This window comes from Melanerpes formicivorus, unplaced genomic scaffold, assembly GCF_026170545.1.
Source record: "Melanerpes formicivorus ecotype bairdi unplaced genomic scaffold, bMelFor1.0.p_v2 SCAF_20, whole genome shotgun sequence".
NCBI classification, from domain to species: domain Eukaryota; kingdom Metazoa; phylum Chordata; class Aves; order Piciformes; family Picidae; genus Melanerpes; species Melanerpes formicivorus.
In genome coordinates this window covers 3,222,750-3,243,093 of record NW_027142372.1, presented here as the reverse complement: position 1 = coordinate 3,243,093, position 20,344 = coordinate 3,222,750, and the positions used below count along the sequence as shown (strand labels likewise).

The window sequence follows — 20,344 nt, the reverse complement described above, 5'->3', positions numbered from 1 at the left end:
ACACATGGAATATTTAGCACTTCCAAAATTACAAACAGGAAAGAAATTAAGCCATGGTACAGCCACTTATTTTTCAAAATATCCATGCTGTATGGTCAGTTCTTAGGATATGTGGAACACCAAAACCAGTTCAAAAATTAAGCACCTAAAGCCACCAGTGAGAAACGTGTAACACGTGGGATTTATTATTTATGTCTTTATGCTAATGCAGTGTATGCTTATCATTATACTATGGTGTACAGCATTAAAAATAAACCAGCCTGTAGTAACTATACCCTTTAGGTTTCACAAATATTGCCAGTAGGTATAAGGGTGCTTTGTTTGCCCACGTTGACTTCTGTTTTGTAAACACAAATATTTGGTCAAAGCATCTGCTCAGTCAAGAACTGTGGCTGCTGATCCAGGCACAGGGTTTCGGACCCGGGTATGCACGGCAGAAACCTATATAATGACTAAGTATAGGACTCACCAGTCAGGTGGTTAATTCTTCACACATCTATGATGATACACAATCACTGAGTCAGCGCAAAGGTTAGATTACCTGTACTGGAAAACCAGACCTGTGACTTGTTTAGAACAGAATTTAATACAAGAAAACACAGAAAATATGAGTTAGGTTATGTTACTTTCAGGTGCTGATTATTCTTAGTATTGCTACTTGGAATTGTTTGGAAAACAAATAGAACATTTTGGAATTAGAGCCCTGATCTATGAAAGCACTCAAGCAACTGTATAAGAGAGCATATGAGCAGTCACTTTAATGAAATTACTACTTATATACATGAATTATCCACTCATTTTAAGTGATTTGCTGGATCAAAGCCTTTCTGTTTCAATTAGAGCAGCCAAGTTAAAGTAATGTAACAACTCCAGTTTGGAGGAAATAACAGACCAAAGGTGGCTGTATCAATAAAATCATTCCCAGAGGGGAAAGAAAAGAAATGATACTTGTAGGAAGTGCCTATATAACTATGCCACATCAAGTATAATTAATCATTCAACTTTACTTACCTAGAAGATTTAAATAAATTTAATTTTGAAACTTTTAAGAAAACTCTGCACTACTTTGGTCTGTGGAGGGGCTGGAGCTCCAAGAACTTGGACAAAATCCATGATTTAAAATACCACTTCTACCTTTTAACTGAGGTAAACAGGGTGAATTATGAATCTCCAGCATAGCTTACTGAAGTGTCAGAACAGCTCATTCAGAGCCATACATTCTCTTCTGAAAGATTTTAGTATTATAATCAAAAACTCTCTCCCTCAGATGGCACCTGAGAAGCATTAACTTCTTGGTGACTCTAAGAACCAAATCCTTTAATATAAACCTAGCCTTTCCCATAGGCACTTGAAAATATTTAGCATTTTTTCAGTTGAATGCAATTTTTGTAATAAAGCAGCTCACTCAGCTACCTGACACTGCAGACAAAGACTCCAAGTAAGCAGCTCCTGCCAAGTTAGGCAGAGCACGATCACAACCCCCTATTACATACATAAACAGGCTTTTAAACATCCCATTGCTGGAACAATTCAAGCAATGTATGTATTATATGCTGTTGTTATAGACTTTATTCCTTATTTGTAACACGTGTATTTTATACTGTAAAGCTCAGACACAACTCTCACACCCCCCATGTCTTTCAGTCAACCTTAGTGGAGGACAGAACAGATCTTAATTTTCTGTAATGTTTAAATTCTACCTCTATGACCAGTTTTGGGACACCAAAGAAGCCCTTTGCTACTCTAACCCCAATTTGGATGTCTGATTTTTAATTTCTGTGTTTTAGGAGCTGGTAATCAGAATTTGCTTAATATAATACCCCTTCTGATAAGAAGTAGATTGTTCCACATAAACACACCCCCCTTTCTGAACAGCACCAGCTCATCACTACTGAAGCTATTCCCTACTTCAGTCAACTGCTCATTTCAGTTCCACTGGCAAACCCTGCAGAGAAGTATGGGAATGAGGTATATTCTGTTATGTGCCAAAACACTCAGTCCAGTCTCTCACATCCAAACTGTTTGTATCTAACTGTATCTCTGGCAGTTTCAATGACATAATTTTAAAGCTACAGTATATTTTGTTAAATGTAGCCCTACAATGATCCTGTTTTACTTCCATCCACTTAGCCTATTAATGCAGGCTAACACTGCATGTTCTTGTGGCAGCAAAACCTAAAGGGTACCAGACTACAGTGATAGATTACATGTACATGCTGTGTCATATCCAATTAACTCAAATTGACTGTGTACTGCATTATGCTGTTAGTGCATGGAAGATCAATAAATATGGAGAAAATCCAACGAGGCGCTCTCCATTCCCATCCAATTCTAGTAGGTCTGAGACAGATCATGCTTCTATGATGTGTGTGCTGCTGCTGAAGAGGGCAGGTGGTGCATAGACACCATTCAAACTTGGCCTATTCAATCTAAACTCCTCTAACTCGCCATTCATGCATAGCAAAACACCATCTGGTCCTATTTTGCCTCCAGCAATCACAGCTGACCAAAAACGATAATAACAGCTGTTGCAAAACAAAAGCCAAACAAAGGGGGGAGGGAAAGGTTAGAATGAAGTCCAGTGCTGCAAAATACTCCATGAAGTGAGAAATGGAAAAGGAGCCATTCAAATAGCCAATCCCCATTGAAAAGAGCCAGTGCAAGACTTCTGGTTAAACCTGAGATATTTAATCCATCTGTTCTGCAAACCACAATGGTCAGGTGATAATATAAAATTGAGATTATGTTGCATAGAGGTATTTAAAGGCTTTGTTCTCCAAGTTAGAAACTAATGACCCTGTGTCAGCTAAAAATTAAACCTCCTTATGTTCTTTCATCATGTGTCAACCTGGGTTAATGTGAAAGTAGAATGCAGTTAACTGGGGTGATAAAGCATCTGAAACCTTGGGAAAAGAAGGTAGCAGTTAAGTGCTTGTAACTGATAGGAAGAAAAACATTCTTTAAACTGCTAACAAAACAGAAATCATAGGGATACTGCATTTTTTTTTTCCCCCTCTATAAAATGCATATTAAGCAATTTAAATTAACAGTTTTATTTATGACCTATGATAGCAAAGTTACTCACTTAGACTTAGGGAATACGAACACCAACTTGCACAGTTTGAAACACAAGATGTTCTGCAATATGCTGTTGTGGGTAATGTAAAATATAATTTTGTAGCAAGCAGCAGGATGCTCCAGTTTTTCAAGATTCAAATTTTGATATTTAAAATGTACAGTCCTGCTTGATGATTAATTATTGTACTTTTTTTTTTTTTAGCTACAGTAATTAAAACTATTTTTCCTGGAATTGACCATCAGTAGTTCAGCAGCTCTTAATCAAATGTGGTACAAACCAGGATTTATGAAACCACTTAATGAGTGTAATAACACCTGCTTCTCGCTGCAAATAGTTGAAAACAGACTTCAGTTGTAATTAACTCTTATCACTAGTGACATTTTTCCAACGATACTTCATAGGTCTTCAAAATGACAATTATGGAACTAATACACAATTACTGTCACATGCAGTTTAGCAATTATTGCTGAAGACATTTGTCTAAAGGTTTCAAAACAACTATAAAATGGTTCCCTTTGTTATGTAACATTGGTTAAAACCGACACACACGAGAATCTGTCCCAGCCAGCCTCTGCTGTGCCATTTCTTATGCAGGCAGGCTTCCTCGCACTTGGAATAAACATCCTCCATCCCAGACTAAGGCTATTAGGAGCATGGGTAGCTGTCAACTAACACCTATTATGAAAAGCTTCAATTTATACAGGATTTTTTCTGCTCCAAGAAATCTATAAATTTATAATTAGAATCTCTTGCTGTTCAATATTTGTACATAATAAACAGAGTACCTGAGGATGATGAAATATTGAAAGCTAATTCATTATTAATAAACTCACACCGTATAGTACCTCTTCCCTCAAGTCTGGCTGCAACTTTTTGGGGATCTATATTCCATTATTTTTTGGTTGTGGTCTGAGCATGGTCGCCATGGACACCACCTCAAACAGGATTAGGATTGGGCTCAGGTTTGACACTTGCTGGGTTTAATTTTCATTTTATCATAAGCAGTTTAAGATTGTTGCCAGTGGTAATTTGCAATTTTTATCAAGACCTCTTCATTATAGCTTCTGACAGGACAGATGCTGTAATTAATCATGCAAGACAACTGGGGATAGTGGTCACACTGTACTTGAAGCACAGATATTGCAGGCAAAGAAGAAAAAAGAAAGGATTTCTCCTGGCTGACCAGAGTAAAAATAAATTAATGGCACTAATATCCTGACAACACATTGCATGTGAATATTTCCAGAACTTTCATATGAAATACCTGCCTTCTCCATCCCCCTCTCTATAATGTCCTAGCTTCTATCATAAACCAAAAGTCAGGCAACTCAGGATCACCCTGAGTCACAGCTGGGGGCTTATAGAGAGGAAGCCCACGGCAAATAGCTGTGTTTACATCCAAAACTCAAACGTACAAAGAAAACCACAACTTGTTCTTACTTGCTTCTCTGAACAGTACCGCTGAGAGGCAGCTCACTGTCCTATTTCTGCACGTAAATGTAACACAGGGTACCATGAAGGCTGTGTAAATACCACCTGCTTTCTCTACCTGAAGTTGTAGAAACCCCAGAGAAGCTGTGTGTGAATTCAGCAGCGCATCTCAATGGATACAAGAGCTGATGGCATTCACAGTTCCAACTGGCACCTCTTTACCCAGTATGTTTCATAAAAACCCAAAAATACATTTTTCCAGAAAGCACTTGCATAAGGAAACATTTCTATTTTTCTACCAAAGACTTATGGCTCATGAGTTTTACTGAAATGTGTTTATTCTATAGCAAGATAAAAGCATTTATTTTAGATAAGCAAAATACAAACAACTTAATTGCTGCTATCATAACTCATAAAAAAGTATAAAACAGCATAAAAACACAATAAGCAATGTAGCAATTAATAATTCATGTTACCAGTGTTTACATTAAAGCCTCATTTATGAAAACTTTACAACACATGATATGAAAACTTACAACTTTTAAAGAATATATTTACACTGATTATTCGGTTGTGGAGTTTCATTTAAATATTCTACTGGTTTTACAGCGTATTAAAAACTCTTGCATTTTTTCATCTTAGCTTTCTGTAATAACAGTTTTATTTAAGTGCATTTCCCTTTTAAAAATACAGTGTATTAAATCTGAAACTCATCACTTCAACACAGAATATAATATTCACATTTGTTCTGTAATTGGAATTAACGTAAGAGGGTAAACGTCAATATATATTTCCTTACAAACTATGGCAGGTTCACTTGGAGGAATGAAGTGAAAGGTTGGATCAAACATTTAAGTTCAGTTACTTGCATTTGTTTTTCTGAAGACATTTAGAGGAGAGAAAAAAAAATAATGAAGAGCTTTGGCAAAAATCTGTGATTTACTCTATTTTTTTTTTGTCATGACAAAAATTGCCATCCACTCCCGTCATACCAGCATGATTGTATGAAATCCAATCACCATTTTACAGGTAGTTACAACTGTGCTTTAAGGGCTTCATGAGTTCGTACTGCCTTGAAGTGCATTATTCGCTTTTAGAGAAAGAAGGGTTGTATCACAACTCTGAAAAGGCCATTTTGCAGTCATAAGGTCCAGGTATTTATTTAGGCCATCTGATTCACATATTGTAGGTAAAGCTTAAATAAATTAAAAAGGCATCACATGAAAAAGAGCACAGCTTTTGTGTTTTGTTTTTTTCCTCATTTTTTTTAATCTTTTTAAACAAAATGATTTATAGTCAGCTAAAAGATGATACACAGCTACATTGTAGTTCTTTACTGCCTATCTAATAGACACTTTAGAGGATCATTTGATCTGTTATGCATCCCTGCATAACTACCATCAACAATTTACAGTTTTCAGCCATATATGGTTTACTCCGACCCCCTCCATCAACACAAAGCCATGTTGCAACATCATTTATTTTCAGAAAATACTGACCTGTGATAATACTTGAGTCTGTGTCTGAGATTGTATTTGTGACTGGTGCTGCTGAGGTGCTGGCTGTGGGCTCCCAATGGAAGGAATGGGAGAAGTTATCTGAGAGGCTACTGGAGAATGCTGCTGAGGAGAAGGCTGTGATTGGTGTTGCATATGCTGCATTTGCTGCTGCTGCATTTGTTGAAGCTGTATCTGCTGCAGTTGCTGCTGCATTTGCTGTTGATTAATTTGCTGCTGAAGATGCTGCTGCTGCTGCAAATGTTGTTGCATGTGGTGCTGGAAATGCTGCTGTTGCATTTGTTGTTGTATTTGCTGATGCATTTGATGCTGATGTAGTTGCTGCTGTTGCATCTGCTGCATCTGTTGCTGCTGGAGTTGCTGTATCTGGTGCTGCTGGCTTTGCATGGAGGGACTGACTTGAGATGAAGATGGTGTGGCCACCATATTTGTTCCCATAGAGCTTATCAGTGGAGCTGCAATGTTTGATGGCATGTTTGGTGCAACAGTAACAGAAGCTACAATCTGATTCATCGGCAGTCTCATGGTTAAAGGTTTTGGAGCAATTGCTCTGGGAAGGGACTGTTGAAGAGTTTGAGGAGATGCTGATACTGTTGTGTGTTGAGAAAGGGAAGTATTCAGAATAAGGGAGGAAGACAAATTGGTGGATGCCAGTGTTTGCTGAACAGAACGAATTGTCTGGGCCTCAGCAGACTCTGCAGCAGCCTGTGTTTGGAAAAGAAATTAATTGCATTTTTTAACAGAAAAAACACTGTTAGTGTTTACACAGAAATAAAAGTCACAGCTACTCAAGGAGACCTTTTCATCTTTTGGTTTCTATCAGAAAAGACCAATAAGCAGTCTGAAAAAGATCACTGATCCACCCACCCATTGCATTACCTCTTCATCTGTTTCTGTATAGTACCCCCCATTCTTACTTCGACAAAAAAACTAATGCATGCCCTTGTTAAACACCAGAAAGTCACAGACGCCATGTACACTGTGTGGCTGGAAAAGCTAAAACCAGCCCAATGCTTTCTATATTTGTATGTTTTCCAAAACCCTCTGTTCTTCAGGAGACAAATCTGAGCAAAAGCAGAGCCACCCACCACCCTGCCCCGTTATTGTGGCACAAGTGGTGTATAAACAATTAAGCTTCTTAAACAACCTTTTAAATTTGCTTGTTCTTTGCATCTAAAGCATCAAGACAATTGCCAAGGTATCCAACAGAACACACCAAAAGGGTACAGTTGTATCAGCAGGGTGCCATGCTTAAGGAAACCTGCTGATTCCAGTATCCTGGAGGTTTCTAGTTTGACACACTGTCCAAACAGAATAGAATAGAATAAACCAGGTTGGAAGAGACCTTCAAGATCATCACATCCAACCTACCATCCAACCCACCTAATCAACTAAACAATGCAACCAAGCACCCTATCAAGTCTCCTCCTAAACACCTCCATGGTGACTCCACCACCTCCTCAGGCAGCCCATTCCAATGGCCAATCACTCTCTCTGTGTAGAATTTCTTCCTAACCTCCAGCCTAAACCTCCCCTGGTGCAGCTTGAGACTGTGTCCTCTTGTTCTGGTGCTGGTTGCGTGGGAGAAGAGACTAACCTCTGCCTGTCCACAACCTCCCTTCAGGTAGTTGTAGGGAGCAATAAGGTCTCCCCTGAGCCTCCTCTTCTCCAGAGGCCTACTGCAATAAATGAGCTGTTCTGCTGCCTTGGAAGTCATAGTTTTGTAAAGTATATTTAAAAATACTGTGTATGTGCAAATTAAATGCATTTAAGCACCAAGACTAGAATTAGTTTCTCATAGTTTTACACATCTGCCTTGTACACAACATACAGAATTGTCTTTATATAGGGGATTCTAGGCAACAAAGAGAAAATGTCTCTCCCAGCACAATTCATATGTTTTAGATGTTTACCTTACAATGTGTTAAACTGTGCTTCAGAGGTGCCTATTCAATCCCTACTCTCAGCAATCACCTTGGATGAAAAAGCTACAGCAAGGATGACTACATTGGAGGAGACTACATGAATACTGCACTTAGACATGTAATTTCCACTTGCAGTCTTCCTACAAGTTACTCAGCAGCCCAGGTGTCATGCATTTTTGGAGTAAATATGCTTTCTGATGTTTTTGAAAAGGGAACAGACAAAATTAATACAAAAGTATATACAATTCCATCTGCCATTGAACTTAGCATTGTGACACCAAAAGCTCTGAAAATAAGTTCTAGAGACAAAACAAAACAGCTTCTCAACACAAGGTAAAGAAATCTGACAAGCTTCCATGAACATGTGTGTAATTTCTGCTGCTGTATATTTATTCATTAATTAAAATACATAGCAAGTGTGGTATTTTTAGGCTCTGCAGTTGTACAATCAAATATTCTCAGGAGGTAGATATCATAATTTTCTTCTGTTGCTTCCTTGTGACCAAAGGTATTTTTCTAATTGATCTTTATAAAATATTACTAGAGAAATAACCACTCTGAGTAATTTTTACCCATATTTTAGATGTCCATAAGCATATTTCTATCTATGGCATTCAGATGCAATAACATCTACAACCAGCATGGTGCTGCTATTTAGAAAAGTAAATTCCCAAGTAAGACAGCAGAGCCTTGTTTTCTTCACAAGTTTTATTTTAACTCAGGGATCTGCTAAAACACTGCATGTGGCTTACTGCCAGTTAGCCCATTTGTAAGCGCTCTCCAAATTCAGAGCCATCTTCCATTGTTTTCCCCCTCACCTGAAAGAAATACTCAAGCTTTGTCACACAATAACTGCTCTCCATCTCTACGAAGTCCATCTTTTGAGAAGCAGCACTTAAGGAAAAACAAAGCTCAGCAGATTGCAAATGCGAAGGTCAAAGGATCAGTATAGTTTTTGTGCCTGAATTTTACTTTTGTAGTGCAGTGCATTATTTTGCCTCCATAGATAAAGGAAGACGTACTTTTACAAAGCTATTGCTTGGAAATCATTACTGTGGCATGAGATTATTCTTTTTAATTTTTTTTGCAGAGACTATGCAGGTTTCAAGCAGCAGCAGCACAGTATCTTCTAGAGCTGGATTACAGAATTCTACTTTTATGTGGTGTAACATCACACCTCTACCCCCAGTATTTAAACACCATTGCTGAGAGCTAACTTGTATTACACTGAAGGCGTTATTAGACTTACCTTAGAAACTAGGCTTGCTCTATAAGCAGCAAGTGCCTTCAGGTATTCCTTTTTGGCAGCTTCAGTTTTTCTTTTATATACCTGTTTAAAGAGACCACAATGTCACCAACTTCAATCAAGTTTTTTTTGCCAGAATGCTCTCAAAATCATTTCCAAAGGGGGAAAACAAACAAACAAACAAACAAAAACAACACAACAAATAAACACCCCACACCACAACCCTCTCAAAACACTCTACCATGTGCTTTATCTTCCCTGATAGGTCTAAGTATTTTTTTAGGCGCTTACAGACTTTCAAGTCTACTTATTGGTCTTGGACCACAATTTATGTTGATTTATTGTGGATAAAATATGCTGCTAGAGCAGCCAACTGTTTGACAAGACTGCCTATACACACCTCACCTCCAAAGGAAATAATATTTTAATTACCCTAAGCAACAGAGCTATTAGAACATTGAGTGTTTTGGATGTTAAAAACGTACCTCCAGTAGCATGAAATCCCCTATGCTATTATCTTCTTTTTAAATAAATACTCAAAAAAGTGGTTCACAGAGCTTGGACAATTCACTTTCCCCAAAGCCAGTAGGAGAGAGTCCCATTGAGTTAAACAAGAATAGTTCAGCATCAAAAAAAAAAAAATTAATCTGCATTTCCAGTTATCATGGAAGTTCACCTTTAAATCATGTTCACCATCTGTGAGATCAGACTAAAAGTTTCCAAATGTAATTCATACAAAACACCAATTCATATCTTGCCCGAAGGTGTCCTATACAGGAATTTCTCTCTACCATCACAGCTTCCATTAACTGCTACTGGGAGCTGAATGGAGCATGAACAGGCAAACAGCCTCAAAAGACTTTTTTTTTTCCCTTCAATCAATGTGTAGAAGTTAAATGTGCATTCAAAGAAGAGTAACCCTCAAGGAAGAACAAAACATTCTGTACCAAGTTTGAGTTGGAGATAACATTTCATACATGGCATTGTAATAAGGCACAGAGGATAGGCTTCAAAGGTTGGAAATCAACACACTTCGTAACAAATTCATAAGGCAGATCAAAGAAAAATGGTAAATGTGCTGTAGCTTCCCCTTTTCTCTCCTAACTTCTGATTAATAGGAAACAAGAGCTTTGAAATAGGAATCATCAAAAGATGGTCTTAACAGGACTCTAGGACAATATCACCTGAGTGTTTTTCAAACTGCCCTTTAAAATTTAAAGACAAATACCGCCATTTATTACTACCTACTAGCTCTTAAAACAAAATGCTTTTTAGATGCCAGGTCTTCAGCAAGTTTGAAAACAAATATAGCTCTACATCAGCAAGCAACACAGGCCTGTCAGTGCAGATCTAGGAGGATTTTTTTTACGAGGATTAGTATTCTTTTTTTCTTGAGACACAACCCTGCATCGATTCCTTTTTACCTGTTTTTGTTCTTCTCCTAAACTGTCCCACATCGATGCCACTATTTTTGAAACGTCTCCAAACGTAGCGTTCGGGTTCTGCCCTTTAATTGCAGCTTGCGTATCCCTGAAGAAAAGGGCATATGCTGACACCGGCTTTTGTGGCTCATTGGGATCTTTCTTTTTCTTCTTCTTTGGAGTCTTGGGCTTCTTGCCAGAATCTGGGGCAGCTCTTTTTTCTCCAGAAGCCTAAGAAACAGTCATAACAAGAACAGTCAATGTATGTATGAAATAAGTCGGATTACATCTGAAAAAATATTGACAGTAGTTAATAATATATGGTTAAAGCTACTACGTATGCAACATTTTGGAGATTTGTTTGCAAGGCTTTCTCCTACCAAATAGTACTTAGTCTCATCTTAATCTCATCAGATCTACTGGCACTTAAATGCATGAATAGTTACTATTCATTATAAGCATAGCTCAGAGTGTCAAATCTTACAAGCTTGACCTGAAAAAGTACACCCCGCAAGGCTAATTTGTATTTAAAAAGTTGACATTTAATCTACAGTATACTTTGAATAGGCAATCTATGTTTTTCCATTAAGATGTAATTTCAGCAGTAAAACTCCAAAGATGAGCTTGGAGGCATTTCCTGATTCCCAGACTTGGACTGCAATTTAGACATGGGTCAGGGATTACAAAGCCCACTGTTCTGGCACAAAGCGGTAGCAGCTCTGCAGTTTCTATACACAGGCAGTGGGCACCCACCACCCACCTGCATGTCTCCTCACACAGGGTCCCTCTGGGATGGTGATTCCCAGAGCAGCACACACAGGATTACAGGTAACTCTGGTGCCTGTGTGTGCCTTATGCCCTATACTCTCTTTTACCAAGCTAGGCACAGATTATGGCAACAAGTCCTTTTACTTCGATATTTCCATAGGCACAATTTCCATTACCTTAATGAGAAAACTTTTACAGTATCACAGTATCGCCAAGGTTGGAAGAGACCTTGAAAATCATCGAGTCCAACCTGTCACCACAGACCCACGACTAGACCATGGCACCAAGTGCCATGTCCAATCTCCTCTTGAACACCTCAAGGGATGGTGACCACCACCTCCCCGGGCAGCCCATTCCAATGACTAATGACTCTCTCGGTGAAGAATTTTCTCCTCACCTTGAGCCTAAACTTCCCCTGGCACCGCTTGAGACTGTGTCCCCTTGTTCTGGTGCTGGTTACAGTAACGGAGCAGTTTAAATTAGGCCCTTTCAATATGCTGCTATACTAACATCTGTCCTTTGTTGATATTTTCCTTTTATTACAGATTTATTTACAAGTAAATGTAAATGAACTAAACTTTCTGTTAGAAGAAAGCTTAGATTCCTACTTAAATGCATCTACATTTTATATGACTCCAGAGAATATCCAAATGACAGAACTGTCCAAAGTTGATCAGTTAAGAGAGTCACCAGTTCTATAAAAACTGAAACAAATTATGAACATATTAAAACAAGTATGTATATATATATTTACACTGAGTATTGTAAGGGTACTGGGGAAACATCTTAAGAACCTAAACAGCTACTGAATTACATTCCATTTGTATTGTATATGACCACATGACAACTGAGTTGCTACTGCCACATCCATGGAAATGTAGCAAACAGACATAAAACTACTCACTAGAGTGCATGGAATGACTTACTCTGTTTGATTCATCTGCATCTTCTTCATTTATAGAGCTGGATGGGGAAGGAGTGGCTGATTTACTTGCAGGAGGGGAGGGAGAAGTGTGTGGCAAATTAGTGCCTCCTAAATTTAGCCCCAGCTGTGCACTTAGCTGAGACTGGTTAATGGTGGTTAGCTGAGAAGGAGGCATTATTCCTGAATGAGCAGCATCAGTCATATGGACAATAGATCTCATAATCAGAGAGTGATCCTGGCGATACTGGGAAACTTGTGTGTGACTCTGATCCTGAAAGAGATTGAAACATGATTTAGTCACTAAGCGTTACCATATAGCACTATCAGGCAATGTTATTTTCATAGGCTTGCAGAATTGACACTGTCACATTGCAGGCTGTTTCTTTTCAATTAATTAATTGCATTTTTAATAAATTAAATGCGGCAATGGTTACCACATTGCCCCCCAGATTCCAATTCTCCCACATTTGTGGGTGCGGTTTTGTGGCAGAATCAAAATTGCATTTCCCCTTTTTAAACATTGCTTGCCTTGATGCAGTGTGCAACCCCCACATAAACAACTGGGAAACAGGCTGAGTGACGAGACAGGGAAAACACTGCAACTGAGAAGACACAAGCAGCTGTCAAACACAGAAAGTAAACAAAACTGGGGCAGGGGAATTTATACACAGAGAGAAAAGCCTCTTCCTTTACTGACATTCAGTTATTCTTAGCTGTTGCTAGTAGCAGTAGTAGGTATAAAACAATCCTGTCTAAGTGGGATTTTAAAGTTGTTTTAAACAAAGAACACTGCCCTGCCAGGTCTCGAGTGCAGACACTGTAGCACACTGGAGAACCGTTTGAGTAATCCTCATCACTTCTAAAAATCCTTGTTCGCAAAACTACACCTTTTTATCTCTAATCCAACAATCAAACACATGTGGAAGCAGCAAGCAATGTACCAATCACTGACTTTATTTTTCTTGCACTTCATGTCTCAGAAACTCAAGTGCTTGCGAGGCTTTGTTTCTCCTGTTTCTTGAGGGCAAACAATGTCTTCTTCTACATCTGCACAACACTTACCACATTTATAAATAAAAAGAAGCAAGGCCCTGAAGGTAAAGTCAATTGGAATCTGCCTATGAACAACTCAGTTTTCTTATTTCCAACCACACACAGATCAATACACAATGAAGGACCATTTAAACAGAAAAGAAGATTTTTAAAACAGTGAAGAAGTGAACAAAACAGCTCAGAAATTGATTCAGCAACCTGATTTGTATATAGCTGTTGTATGGACAGAAACATAAGAAATAAGTTAAGATTTTGAAAACTCTTTTATTATTGATAAACTACATTGCAATCAGTAGCAGGCGCAATGACCCTTAATGAAGTGACATGAAACAAACCAGCAATGCTCAGAGCCCAGCACACGGTCCAGTGCACTTCCAGAGTGGAGTCTGACCTTCCCAGTGCTTTCTTAAATGTGGATAAGCCCAAACCAGTTTTCAAATATCTGTGTCAGCATGTAGGTAATTTAGCTCAGATGAGTTTACTCTTATTGTTAATGAATCTTCCTTTAACAACAACAAAAAAAAAAAAGCAGTGATTCTGTGCACCTGAAAGCCTTTTCTTGGATGGGTCAAGTGCAACCATACAAGAAACTGTTAGAGAAGATGCACACCCTGCCTCATCCATCTTACATACAAGTACTGCAGCACACTGCATCTCTATAGCAATAAATCATATTAATTCTGAATCTGTCTTTCTGCTGAAGCCTATACAGAAAAAAAAGAAATCCTTCTTAGGATTAAAGTGCATGTAGTTTTGTATCTGGATCCAGTACAGATGAAGTTAAACCCACCAGCTCATGTTTCCAGATCTCGCGCACTAGGTCTCATCCTCATTTTCCCCATGCTTTCCAAGCCGTTGCCAACTTGGCTTGTCATTCATACTGCATCATGCTGCTTAACCTACTTCTTTTTTTTCTTTTTTTAAGTATTAACAGCAAAGGAGTGCAGCTCCTTAGAGATGAATTCATCTGCCAAAAGTGGAGTACTTGATACAGAAAGATCAAAACATCAGATTTATTGGCTGAAATACCCATTTGATTCAGGGACCTTTCTGTGAAAATGTTTTCCTGTTAACTATGAGGTCATTTTGATTGTGACAAGCATTGGCAGTGGCATCTGGAAGTCATTCAAAGTCTTTTGTAAAAAGGAGATCACCTTCTGTATATTACTCCATTCATTTTAGTTTACAGATATTATTGTATGAAGAAAAACTCTGCTGATAAAGCGAAGGTGGAGCACATCAGAATGACCTCCTCTTACAGAAATTAACTTTCTCCGTTATTTTGCAGGCAGAACTTTCTCAGAGGTGGCTCCACACCTAAAAGGCTAGCTTCTGTTCCCTCTTTATTCTCACACAATACAGGCCTTCCTTAAGGCAACAAAATGTGATGAAATGAGTTACAAACCACTTACTCCAAGTCTTGTCATTTCAGTTGCCTCTATGATTTTACTGAAACTAAATTCTCTTGACTTGCACTGACCCAGAATCTAATTTTATACACAAGCCCGTGAATTCTTAACTGCCCCTCTTTCTGACGCTATTTAATGCTTGCACAGCTTTCCCACGTCCTCTTACTTAATTCCATTTTTACTTTTCCATGTTTCTTCCTATTTTGGTAAGATTTTAATTTTTAAAACCTTAAAAATCTTCAGTAAAAGCTAGCAGGAGAAACAACAACATTTTGTAACTGGCTACCTAGCACCAAACAGGTAAGACATAATATATGAAAGAATTCTTTTTTCTTTTCATAATTTCCAATCTTTTATCAGTATTGACAATGAAAATAATCTTAAAGAAAAATACACATATTAAAATATTGACATGTCATTCTAATCACATTACTACACAAAACCTGAGAAGCTCATGTATTCAAAAGAATCCACTGACAATTATAGAGAATATGGTAAGATCTTTTACATAAGCTTAACCAGAAGCAAGAGTGATGCACAAGTATTAGGAGCATTCAGGATTTTTCAAACATCATACAAAAATGACAGATCAGTTCTGACCAATATTCATTAATTTCTCAAGCAGGCAGAATCAAGTTTTGCTACAGCCTAATCTGTTTTACAGTCCTGGATTGAAGGTGGGCAAAATTTGGTGATTTTTATCACAAGCCAGGCAAAATTCAGACACTGATTTACTCAGCATGACAATCAAACAAGGACATAAATGTGTAAAACGGAAAACCAAAAAGGAAACAAACAGTGTGATTCCTCTGCAGACTGAAATGACTGTCTCAGATCTGCCTTTGTGGTACAGAAAGCCTAAGGTATAGACACGTTTACTGAGGGGAATGCCAACCACCTCTCTGGTCTCTTCCATTTGACACATTGATTAAAAAAGAAAAAGACAAAATACAATCCAAAAATGTTTCCCCTTCTTAGAACAACTTTGTGGTGACTGACTGTATCTATGCACATTGGCTTTCTGTCACCACTCTCTTGCACACCTCCAATAGCACACATTATAAAGACTTTTCAGCATTTGAAACATGAGAAGATCTCATCAAAGTAACCATAAGGGTATCTGTCCATCAAGTGATCCCACTCACAACTATTCTCATCTATTTAGACAGTCAGGCCAAAGAAGTCACATTTAGTCATATGGCCAAAGGACACATCTCCTGGCTTATGCCACATATATAGCTCATTTCACATTGATTTTTTGTAAAAGTTCTCAAAAATTGATAAAATATCAAATTCCTCACCAGCCATGGGAAAGTAAACAACAGAGTAATGAGACTTTAAGAAAGGAATGTGTGAACTCCCACACTTTAATTTATACAGTATTATCAAAGGTGTTTTTCAACAAACACTGTGCCTGAGCCAGCAAAACCAAAACATACCATTGAGACCTAAGGGAAAACACAGTAGTATAAAATAATTTGTTCTTCTGTTATTAACTCATTAAGCATCCAATAGGTCAAACAAGCTAATATTTATTTGGATAAATACATCCAGCCATTATGTCGAGGGGTACCCTAATTTCCACTTACCCTGCATCAGGAGAATCATTTACATACATAAGTAGTATTATCCTGGATTTCTACCCTGATATAATCTCTGAGAAACAGTCAACAAGGTGTTACAAAATAACTAGGAATATACTTTTGAGAACATTACATGAGTAATATTGAAGTCTTGACTAAAATCAATGTCTACAGCCTTCACTACTTTAAATAGGCAACATCTCCGGTGAAACTCTTTCTAGTCATGTCAGGACTGAGCCCATGGAAGTGCCTACAGGAATATGTAGGACTGGGATCTGACCCTACACTGTATGAGTGTGTTACAAGGAAAGTGAGAAATTCACCAACAACAGTAACTATGTAAAAACCCAACATTTATGATTATGCTCACTGTGCCCTGGTTTCAGAAGTTGACTTAAAGCATCATATATTCTATTGCCTCAGGAATTCGTCACTGTCAATGTAACATAAGCTGACGTATTATTTTAAAGGATGTATTTAAGTTGAAGCAAATACATTGCAATGCAAAAAGTGAAATCCTCACTTGTCCCTGCCTGTAAATTGCTCCCTTTACTTTTGAGTAAGTCAGCATATCTCTAAAAGAAATCCTCAATATTCTTTTTCTCCACAAGTAAAGTATAGATAAAAGAACCCATTAATCTAAGTTTTTTTTAGAAGATTGGAATTCACTGCCAATCAAAACAAATCAAACTAGCAGGATGCTTTTCTCAGTCAGAGATTAAATCCTTACTTAATAGAATTCAAAACAGCTGAACTTGGTACTGCCACCACTGAAGAAGTGTCCTTCCTCTCCCCTCCTCAGATACTGCCAGCAGTAATAGATCTGTCAAACTGCAGTTATCAGAAGATCCACTACAAGCAGCAGCTTCTTTTCTCTGGCTGTGAGAAAACTCCCATGTTTTCCTCCCTGTCTCTGTAGAAAATGAAACCTTACCTAATTTAATTCCTAAATAAAGGCTACAACAAACAGTAAATGTCGGTTCAGAAACAAATTACGTGTCTGCAGCTGGATCTAAAAGATCATTTGGTGTCACAAGGCTTACGCACATTCTGCTGCCTGAAGAACACGGAACTTCTTGGTTTGTATGCTCTCATAGCCCCACTACATCACAAATTACTCTTTTCTATTCACACAGAGCACATCAACTGGAGAATGGACATGAAAAGAAATGAAAAACAAACCAGAACCAGCAAATATAAGTGCTCACTGATTCATTCCTCAAAATGAAGCAACTATCTCCTTTCGTTTTGGCAATCTCAGATTTCCCAGAAATTCATGTTTCATTCTAAGCTTTCTGTTTTACTGTCCCTTGCTTTTTCTGGGGGGTTTCTTTGCAACCACGTTAGCAGTGATCCCTCTCTCATGCCTTCTGTTTTCCATACTCTCCTGTGCAGTGCAGACCTTCCTTCAGAAGAGTTAGCATGTCATGGTACAGAGGGTAGTAAGAGTGCCATGAGCAATCAAACCACAAGTTAAAATCACTTCTTCCATGGAACCACATTTGGGGATTAGGCAGTAGGAGCACACCAACACCAGGCAGTACAGCACCACCTCAGATATGTGATTCCAAAGAAGAAGGTGCTAAGAGATGCTCCCAACCAGTCTGGGTACTTTGAAGGCCAACACTGTTCTGGGTCCCATGATCAGGCACCTCTGCAACACCAGTCTGTGGCCTTTACTGGTACCAGCTAATTCACAACACGCTCAGCTACCTCTATCCAAATGCTGCATTACATGGTGAAGAAATACCAAAAGCTCACAGCTAGGCCAAAATCACACCACTACCAAACTAAGATTTTTCTCTAAAACGCTTATAATTCATACCCGGGACATCTCACCACCCTAGCATGGGACGTTTGCTGTTTGGGAAGGTTGTTGTTATCCATTGTACTTTCCTGTGATCCCATAGCTTCCACATGCAGTCCCCAAAATGGGACAAAGGAGTAATGCTTTTGGCTTGCCTCCATTGCTATTGAATCCTTCTGTGCTGGAAAGGCTCCTGCTCTTGCAGACTGATGATTTAGCATCACCTATTTCACAACCTCTTTACACTTTCATTTTTTACACCATTTTGTAGAAGCATTTAAAAACAGATTTTCCACTCTTTTCTCCCCAAACATCTACCATACTTTAAAGCACTTATTTTGGACAAGGTACACAACAGCATGATCATAATACATGTGTGACTCAGATCACAGATCTGGACTCTGATCTAATGAGTCTGTTGGCATGAGGAACTTCTCTCCAAATTAGTAGTACAAGCTTAGGTCTTCTGTATGCAAACAGCAAATGCACACTGCAAACAAACCTTGGATAGTTGAAATCAAGTCCCACAATGTCAGATAAACGCTGTAAGCAGTTTTGTTACAACTTCAGGTGCTTCAGCTACCAAATCAAAGGTAGACTTCAAAGGTCCTTATTATACAGTGAGCAACATGAGGAGAGAGTGGAAAGATGCATGACAACTAACAAATTTTATCAAAGGTAACAAAAATGGTGCAAGGAACTGGCGGGGAACAGACCTGGGGGTTACACGGCATTTGTTTAAAAATTGCTACACGTGTTGGTAGCTATGGTTTGGATGGTGTTTGGGTTTTCTTTCTTTGTTGTTTTTTAAAGCAAATCAGAAAAGTAGGTCTCATCACCTTTGCTATTACCAGTCAGTATTCTTTTTTCTTGCTACCTGACAATATAGAATAATTTAAAATACTACAGAGACTTAGAATTTCTCCACAGATTGAGAGCTTGAAGTGGAAGCCGAGTACTGGGTAAGCAGTCCAAGGATAAACACAGATGGCAACAGCAGAGAATAACAGGAATTTCAAAAGAAGTTTTCAAATAACCCAAGAATGAGAGCGGCTGAACACAACAAAGCCTTTGGCCAGGTACAACATATCCAGACTAGGTACAGCATCTGCCTTATTCGGCTGGCTTAAGGAAGCAGCACCTGATTTCAGAGTTTAAACTCAGGAGACAATAGTTTAAAGCCATGGCCCAGGCTTAATATACAGCTGGTGTCCTTGGTCAAACACATTCACGTTCCTTCTGAGCTCTGTTCTCAGGAATATCAGAGATTCAGCTTCCACTCCAAATCCTGACAGCTTTCCCAGTGGGGTGTATCATTTCCCACATACTCATATGGCACCTCACGATATTTTCTGGAGCTGATGGATCCGAGCTAGACATTATTAATATAGACTAATCAGCATAATTTTTTCCCCAGGATGTTCTGCCAATCTTACTGTGTTTCTCTTCTTTTATGCAGAAGCCCCCTCATGCTTCAGAACAGGCAGTAAGGTAGTTGCATAATTTTTTAATTATTTTTTTTTTAGCAGCATCAGTACCTGCTATTCTGTCATTGGCAACTGCCGCCACTTTGTGTCCTATGGACAAGTCCTTCCTTGCAGTTACTATGAGTTGTCTGGTTTTGAACAGAACACCAGAATATGTTTTCCTTCTCCAACTATAACAGCTCATTAACAGATGGCCCATTGTGTCTGTATGGATGAGAAAGGAGGGAAGAGCCATGTCTCTCAGAAAAATGACTAGATTATCCAAGCTCAGTATTACAATGTCACTGAGGACATGAAAATCTACACACTATTAACACCCTATTATTTAGTACATCATCAGGCTAGCAGTGTCTTCATATCATGTTAAAAGCTGTAGCATGTAACTCCTGAGCAGAAGCCACTGCAGTCTGTTGTCTCTAGGGTTTTCAGTCCATTGTCTTCCTCCCCCCAAGGCCCCATGAGCTGTGCACACATGCTCTGAAAGGTAACTAAAAAATGCGCAGCTACATTAGGCATAAAACCTCCCAACATTTATACAGATATAAAAGAAGAAAAAAAATTAATAACTCTGCAAAGACTTAGAAGTTCATCAGCAAAGACGACGATCCAGATCTGCAGGCAGAAACCAGAGTGTCACTGTGCTGAGCTGACAGTGAGCACCCGAGCTGCAAAATCTCAACTGAGTCCTAAAGG

The 20,344-nt window shown here is 38.6% G+C and overlaps 1 protein-coding gene across 4 annotated transcripts in view; it reads right to left on the bottom strand.

The window, feature by feature from the left end:
• Positions 1–286: 286 nt before the first annotated feature.
• The window catches only part of TOX3 (TOX high mobility group box family member 3), a 77,525-nt gene continuing 57,467 nt past the window's right edge, over positions 287–20,344 (bottom strand). For 2 of the 4 annotated variants that reach the window (XM_068150536.1, XM_068150537.1), the window contains exons 4-7: positions 12,314–12,583; positions 10,623–10,850; positions 9,202–9,282; positions 2,726–6,732 (exon numbers count right to left, since the gene is read on the bottom strand). In XM_068150536.1, the coding sequence (XP_068006637.1) occupies positions 5,995–6,732; positions 9,202–9,282; positions 10,623–10,850; positions 12,314–12,583 (1,317 nt within the window). In that variant the 3' untranslated portion in view covers positions 2,726–5,994. Of the gene's footprint in view, positions 561–2,725; positions 6,733–9,201; positions 9,283–10,622; positions 10,851–12,313; positions 12,584–20,344 lie in introns of those variants that run through there. The other 2 variants (XM_068150535.1, XM_068150534.1) reach the window with 2 other exon arrangements.